The sequence below is a fragment of the Triticum urartu genome, unplaced genomic scaffold (assembly GCF_003073215.2).
Source record: "Triticum urartu cultivar G1812 unplaced genomic scaffold, Tu2.1 TuUngrouped_contig_5995, whole genome shotgun sequence".
Taxonomy (NCBI): Eukaryota; Viridiplantae; Streptophyta; class Magnoliopsida; order Poales; family Poaceae; genus Triticum; species Triticum urartu.
In genome coordinates, this window is record NW_024116717.1 from 1 (window position 1) to 8,019 (window position 8,019).

General features: G+C 43.1%; 2 protein-coding genes across 2 annotated transcripts; one reads left to right on the top strand and one right to left on the bottom strand.

Moving 5' to 3' along the window:
• Nucleotides 1-27: 27 nt before the first annotated feature.
• Nucleotides 28-1,921, top strand: LOC125529988. Its single transcript, XM_048694403.1, has 4 exons — nucleotides 28-87; nucleotides 178-280; nucleotides 773-986; nucleotides 1,224-1,921. Exons 2-4 carry the CDS (start codon nucleotides 199-201, stop codon nucleotides 1,288-1,290), a joined length of 363 nt encoding a protein of 120 aa, XP_048550360.1. The 5' UTR covers nucleotides 28-87; nucleotides 178-198; the 3' UTR covers nucleotides 1,291-1,921.
• A 57-nt stretch (nucleotides 1,922-1,978) lies between these two features.
• Nucleotides 1,979-7,996, bottom strand: LOC125529987 (protease 2-like; the record flags this gene model as incomplete). Its single annotated transcript, XM_048694402.1, is given in 11 exon segments — nucleotides 1,979-2,271; nucleotides 2,407-2,530; nucleotides 2,619-2,667; nucleotides 2,775-2,840; nucleotides 3,342-3,707; nucleotides 4,020-4,178; nucleotides 4,730-5,021; nucleotides 5,901-6,247; nucleotides 6,608-6,802; nucleotides 6,888-7,168; nucleotides 7,836-7,996. Coding segments are annotated over 11 exon segments (2,131 nt in total), but the record flags the coding sequence as incomplete, so codon positions are not given.
• Between the last annotated feature and the right edge of the window lie 23 nt (nucleotides 7,997-8,019).

Below are 8,019 nucleotides of genomic sequence, written 5' to 3' on the forward strand. Positions count from 1 at the left end.
CCCCCCCCGCCGCCGGCCGCCGCGGAGAGCAGCGCCAGCACCGAGGAGGAGTCGCGGTGGCTCGCAGCCCTCTCCGAACCCGAGCTCGTCGGTGACGCCGCCCCTTTCCCGGCTCTTAATTTCTCGCCCTTACCACAGGTTTTTAATGGTGCCGCGGTGGTGGTGGTGGTGGTGCAGGATTTGCTCATCAGCCTGAAGATGCTGGCCGTGAAGCGGGCGGAGACGGCCGGCCGCTCCCACCTCGCCGACGCCTTCGATCTGCGCACCCTGCGGGCCCTCGGTACCACCTCAACTGCCTGCTTCTATTGCTCCACCTCAACAATCAGAGAAAAATCTGTGCTAATGACGTGCTCAAAGTTAGTTAGTTTGTTGCCACGTTTCTGTTATTCACAGTGCTCTGAATTTGTGTGCCAAAGGGGCAGATTTTAAGCACAGATACGAATTCATTGCATAGGACATTTTTCCTGATTCAGAGTTGCAGTATATAATGGTCTTCAGACAAATGCAGCTTAACCAAATATTTATGCACCCATGTGTCCTGCCTCATGACCAAATTGATAGCTACTCGGTCTTTAGGCTGACTTGGCACAAAAATACGATTTTACTAGTAGTTCTTACTTCATCTGTGAGTGTATGACGAAAGATGTAGCCGCTCTCACCCTTCCTGAATACTAGTAGCTGTTTGCTCAATGCCTTCCTTCACATGCATGTATGGTGCATCGATCACTTTGCTGAAAAAGAACATGCTTGTGCTTGTGCTCTGCTTTCCCAGGTGTTGTTTTGCTGGAAGATTTCAAACAACGGCTAAGAGAAGAAACCTCACTCAATGCAACCGGTCTTGATAAACTTGCGCTGTCGAGGGATCCTGATGCGGATTGTAGCATCAGTGGTACTAGTAGTGATTCCGAGGTGTTCAGGCGGCGCAGCAAAGATCAGCCAATAAAGCCAAGCGGTGTCAAGAGGAAACGAAAGCAGACGCATGATGGGTAAGTCATTTGAGTTAAATTTAAGTTACATTTAGCTCATACTGATTGATTATGCACAGTTACATCTTGTGCTCAAACTTGCTCTATGTTTTCGGAACTTTGCTTCTCTTTTCGAGTTTCCTTACGATGCAGTTATGGTGTGTTTGTGTAACAAGAGGCGAAGAGCTCCACTAGCAGATATGTAGATGCCCCTTAAGTCGTTCAAAGTTTTATTTTTTGTTGAATGGATGTGACCAGGCTCACTGATGAAAGGTATTACAATTGTCATCCTGCATCATGTGGAAGCCTCCTTATGTGCACCTAGTCCACCTTAATTGTTGGCTGTTCTGGGTGTCCGTTGCTCACTTCAACTTTTGCATCTATTCCTGGGAGCTCGTAGCTTGCCAGATAAACAGGTGATTATACCCACCATGCTCTGGCTTTGGGACGAATTTGTCCAAAGTATAACAGTTTTGTCTGACAATTCTATGGTTGTAAAGGTACCAAGAATATACAGAGCTAATTGTTGCAATGATGTGTTTTCCACCGGCCTTTATCTAGTGAAAGACATTCATTCCTGGAACTCATAGGTGCAACATTTTGTGGCTTTGAGGAGAACTTGCCTCGGGAATTAGGATGTCCCAAAGCACAACAGTTGTGTCTGACAATGTGTATGTACAGATACCAAGTGCAGTTTACTGAATATGAATTTAATTGGTGTGCCTTCAGTTCGAGACTGCAACTCATGGCATGATGAATTTTCTATCAGGTAGGGCAAATCAAGCCCATCAATTAGGCAGAAAGACGGTTTAAATAAAAGGCAATTAATTAAGCGCTTAGGCAGAAGGACTGGCTGCTGGATTAATGAATCACGAGTTCTGTTTCTATATCATCATCAAACCAAACCATGATAGCAAACACAAGGACTGCACTTCCAATCTTGTGCTCCCCCACACGTCAAACGCACAAGTTAAAAAGGGATCGCACTTCCTTATCATCAGACCAAACCACGATACCGAAACAAAGGATCGCTCCTCCCATTCTTGCTAAACAACAGTGTCAAAGGTTCAGTTGCTAGTCCACTCCCTCACATCACAGGCCACAACTAATTCATATGGCTTCCTTTCTTACCCACCATTTTGGGCAAATCAGAAGAAGTGTCTAAAAAACTAAATCCATGCAGTTACTGACGGCGACGATGGATATGTGTGCACGTCACAGCGAAGAAGCTGTTGTTGGAGTCATCATGCCCAGCGCCTTGAGGATGAATGCGTAGGTGAAGGCGTCTTCTCGCAACTTCTCAAACCTGCAAGTTAAAACAACGATAGTCAGGCAGGAAAAGCAAAAAAGTTATTTGTTCCTTTTTGGCACTACAGCATGCCATGTAAGAAAGGAAAAAATCAAGCACAAAGAAGTAATGTATCCTTTGCTATTTATTTACCTCCCCGACTTGGAGAAGTGCCCAGCGCCGAGCTCGCACTTGAACAGCAGGAGGTTGTCGTCTGTCTTCAGCTCCCTCAGCTTCGCCACGAACTTAGCAGGCTCCGAGTACATCACGCGAGGATCTGTTTGTCACGGAGTAGTTAGCTGTGAGTATAATCTGGTGTAACGGCTAATGGTAGCCAATGGAAACTCAGAATCCAAGGGCCATACCATTTAAGCCAGCAGTGACGAGAATGTGGGGATAGTCTTGTGCTTTTACCTGCAGCAGATGGACAGACATCTCAGGTAAATACATTTCGGCAGCCAGCCTCGATACCATGCGGGGCAAGAAAACACATATATCACAAAATAAAGATCAGCACTTACGTTATCAACAGGAGAATAAGATTTCATGTAATAGTAGTATTCTTCTTTCCTTGGATCACCCCACTCCTGAATCAAGGGCAAAAAGGATGTGTTGGTGATAGCAGAAACAAAACTGCAGGTGCGCAATGCAATGAAAGTTGATACCTAGAACAAATACTCCCTCCGTAATATAATATAAGACGTTTCTTGACATTGTCGTTGTGTCAAAAAACGTCTTATATTAAGTTACAGAGGGAGTGCATAACAAGACTAAAGCACGTGCATGGCCAATGGGCATGCACAGATTACATACAGGGCAGATTATTCGCTTCCTATTTATTTTTATTTTTTTATCATAAGGATATAAATGGCATAAAAACTAGATACATTCAGATTATGTAAAAAGGAATTTGATGACATATATATTATAGTATGGCAATCATTTCCTAGTCTTAGACATGCCTGCCAACAAGCCTGGTTTGCATCAAAGGCCAAGCTAACCTATGTCTAACTGAAGCAAGTGTACGAAGTGACAATATGACAGTAAACCATGAAAACAAAATTAAGTAAAATATAGGAGATTAATACCTCCCATTCAGCTGTAGTCAACGGGATAGTTGGGTCAAGCATAGTCGTGAGAACATCGACGAAAGGCACCCCAGCAACAGCTGCCTTGAATAAGTCAGGCCTCATATTTAGGACAGCACCCATCAGTAGACCACCTGCACTTCTCCCGTTGATGCAAAACTTTTCCTTCGTACAGTACTTGTTTTCTATCAAGTGCTCAGCACAGGCAATGAAATCAGTGAAAGTGTTTTTCTTCTTCAGCAGCTTCCCATCTTCATACCAATTCCGGCCCATTTCACCACCTCCGCGGATATGAGCTATCACGTATATAAAACCCCTGTCCACCAGAGAGAACCTAGATCCCCTGAAAGTCGGATCTATGCATATCTGTTGCCACAAGGAATGTGTAAGCAGTGAGCATGGTTAGAAGCAGCACAACACACTAATTGCTAAAGGCTGAAATGTGTTGATAGTCTCAGTTATATGGCAATTTTTACATGAGTTAAAAGGAAAACATTGTTTTTGTCGTTGTTCAGCAGACTTTACCAAACATACAATGACCGAAACCAGTAATATCAGAGAGGCAAAAAAATTCCCTGTTTAGGCTCTCTTTTCAAGGATGTGTCACCCTATTTTCTTGCATATCAAGATTGTAGAAACTTGCTATTTACAGAAGATAATAAATTATAGAGTCCATACCTCATACGAGCCATATCCATATAGCAGCATGGGGTCTGAGCCATCAAGCTTCACCATATCTTTTCTGTAAAGAAGAGACATGGGGATCTGAGTTCCATCAGAAGCAGCAGCCCATTTCCTCTCTGTTACATAGTTTGACACATCAAATCCACCTAAAACCTGAGAAAATCAAAAGCTCAAATCAACATGGGTTCATAAGAGTTCTTTCTACTGAAATTTGTGAATAAATTAACACATTTGTTAGAATGAAGCAGACACCAAAATGTAGATTGACCTAGACCATTTGCAGGAGCACAAGAGGACAATGCTTGCATCATGACTTAAAAAAAAACAAATCACCGATTATTTAGTGTCTCTTATGATTATTTCACCTTCTTTCTAAAAATACATGTCATTGTTGTTTATATATACAGTAAAAATGACATGTGGAATCAGACAGAGTATTAGGCTTGTATAAAACAAAGCAAGTGCAAAGTTCTTCTGTTCTAATACTGAACCATACTGTCAGAATAATCTAACAAATTAAGGAGAGCAAGAATCAAACAAGAAGTAATCAAGTGATTTCCCACTCTGGAAATTCTGATGTTCATTGTGTTTGGTTGCCAGGTAAGAGGGGGGGGGGTCCTAAGCAGGTGCACGGTTTGTTACCATGGCACTAGTAGTGTTAAACATAGGTACATCAAAGCTAAATGGTGCAGGTGATAACTTACAGTGTCAATTTTCTTCAATACCGACACCCCCGTATCCATGTCATAGTCAAAGATAGAGGGTGGCGTCCTCATTGAGCTATAATAAAAGCGAACAACATTTGAATGGAACTGTGATGGCTCAGGTTCCACTGCATATGCTGGATCAATAAAATCAATTGCCCGTCCTCCCTGAAGTTGCCCAACTGCCTCTCCAGTGGCTGGTAAGCGATAGACAGTTGTTTTTGGTAGACCATTCTCACGCTCGTATACAGCAATGTGATTCTCAAAGAGTTGGACATCCTGAATTTTCACACTGCAAGGAGTTTCAAGTATTTAAACAATAATGCTACTTCATGTTGTTAATGGGCATTACAGCAGCCCTAACACATAGTACATCCATTGATAAGAAAAGCAAGTCACAGTCAATTAAATTTGCAACAAACAACTTTAACTGATAGGTGTGTGCAGTTTTCAGTTTGATACATATAGTACATGACTATCCTAGTATAATCTAAACACCATACTTAACCACAGATATTTTCGGTATATTACAAAAAACCCTGGAGTGTCATTTTCATGGCATCAAGCTTCTGACCTGCTTTGTAACTGTAAGAAACAAAAGCTAGGAAGCAGATGTAGCCAAATCTAGAACGCTGTACTGTCATCATACCAATGATCCATATGCCCGAGATTATGACAAGATGCAAAGAGTAACAGGTTTGTGCCCAAAAGTTTGAAGACATCAGTAAGAACTGAGAACAGGTCCATTAGCTATCCAATAGATAAAATGTGGTTGATTACGTACAGAAGCAAGATCTGAAAAACAAAGTACAACCAAGATCCTCAGACCTGTTAGCCAGAACTAACTCCACAGTGAAATTTCATGCTCGAGTCTGGAACTACAAAATGTTAACGTGAAGGTTTCTAGAAATAACATTGATGAGCTACAAACAATGTCTTCTATTTTAGAACAATGTCCAAGCTAAAAAATATCATGCTTTTTCTATTACCGTTTCTATATCCTTGGAGTAGGTATATCACAAATAAATACAATAATACAAATAATATTACATCGAGGATGGTGTTTAAAAAACAATTGTGTACTGTCTAGTGTCTACCAGCATACGATCCATCAACCACAAGACTGACTGACCTTCCAAACATAAATTAGTACAATGAAGTTTATTATTACCTTTCTCTATGCGGTAGCAAGACAGTAGTCTCGGCTACATTATTCAAAGGGCAAGCAACCAATTCGGAGTTGTAGAATTCTTCGCTTCTCCTTGTAATATAGAAATGGTCTCCACGGTGACTTGCTGTTGTATCGATGCCATCTACACGAGGTGTCAAAACTGCGAGCTCCTTGCTCTGACTGGGTATGTCTAGGTAAAATATAAAACTTGTATTTTTGCTTCCAGATCCAACAAATAAATACTTTTTGCTTTCGGAAGCATGAAGACCAAGTGAAAATGTGTCATCCTTTTCATGATACAGGCATGTATCATCCGATTGATCAGATCCTAACTTGTGTAACCACACCTGCAAAAGCCCATAAAAGGTAAAGACTCAATAAACTATTACAAACACTGGTAAACACAAAACTTGCTACTGCAATATCAAATTATAAAACATATATGGGCCAAAGGATAACTGAATACTTATTCTTGAACCACAGATGAGGAATTCAAGTTACTTTTTTCCCTTTACAAGAAATTAACATTAAAAGAATTGTATGCAGGGCACAACACCCTGAACAGCATTGCAACCATTGACCAATAGAGCAATCGCAGTACGTAAATCACAACATCATTATTTTGTTCTTTTGTCTAGTGTGTATGCAGCTTACTAGCATAGATGAGGATAAATTTCGTGTAGGAGTAAGAAGAAGAGTTAACATACTTTATCTGGTCGAAGAATGTTGTCCATTGTTATGTAAACAAGGTTGTCATCACCAGCCCACTCGATGTCACAAGTAATTGCTTTAAGTGGTTGCCCAACATACTGTCCACTCTCCGCATCAATGACAAAAACAGTGTAGATTTCATCACCCTTAGTGTCCTCTGCATAAGCAACTAGCTTACCACTGGGACTGACCTGAAATGTGAAGCATCCAAGTGGGACATTAATTAACAAACAAACATACACACATGGAGAAGAGGACATGGATCCACAAGCATACCTTGAAAGCCCCAATGCTGTAGTAGTCATGGCCCTCAGCCTTCAAATTCTCGTCCAGAATAATATGCTCAGCAGGCGCATCAGGACCTGTGGGCATCTCGTCGTGGACCGTAACAGGGCCATCGGTCAGCACAAGACGCCTGCAGCGTTGTGCATACTCCTTGCCGGTCAATGTTCTTTTGTAGTAGTAATACTGCCCCTTGCGCAGAGGCGCGTCTATATCGTCCTCCTTGATCCTCCCTCGGATCTCAGCGAATATTTCATCCTCAAGTTGTTTGGTATCTGGAGGGAATAAAATAGGAGTTAAACCAAAATGCAGCACACCATGCCAAGACCAAAAATTACTTCAGCAGATACGTTCTAGTCTGAGATACAGCTCTAATTCTTTAAGTACGTTGACCATGATCCACACTAGGAGGCACATACTATAACTTGTAACAAAGGTGTTCAAGTCAACGAGTCATTCTGGGGTAGCGACTCTTGACGAGTCGTGCCTTGCCGATCGACTAGTCTCCGAGGTGTTTGAGTCGACTTCCAGTTACAACTCATCGACCAGTCGTTCGACTCGAAAACAGTGCTTGTAACCTAATAACATTACAACCAGCGGCGAGGCATAAGCGGAGGAATTCTACTAGCAATCAAGCTGAACGGACCAATAATCAGGTAAATTCCGCTGATCCTCTACTAACAACGCTGATTGATCTAGCAATGACTGCAATTACAGTGTCATGGCACACTGCTAGGTGATGTACTAGGTGAAGCTAGCCACACTAGAGCAATCTGGTCCACTCAGATCCCCTGGTAGCACTAACGAAGCAACGGCAGATACAGCGTAGCAGTAGTTACGCTGGCGGATCGAAGCCGAGCCACCGAGCGCCAGGCGCGGCATCTTCTAATCTAACCTAGGGGAGAAGGGCAAGCGAGCGAGCGGGCTGCTGATCTGACTGACCGGACATGAGGGCGGCGGTGTAGTCGTTCTCGGCGCGGAGGTGGGCGAGGACGTCCGGGTCGGCGCGCGCGTCGTCGCGGAGCCAGTAGTAGTCGTCCACGCGCACGTCCCCGTGCTCCGCCAGCTTCCGCGGCACCTTCCTGGCCACCGGCGGCGCGGCCCCCGCCGCGGGGGGGGGGGCGGA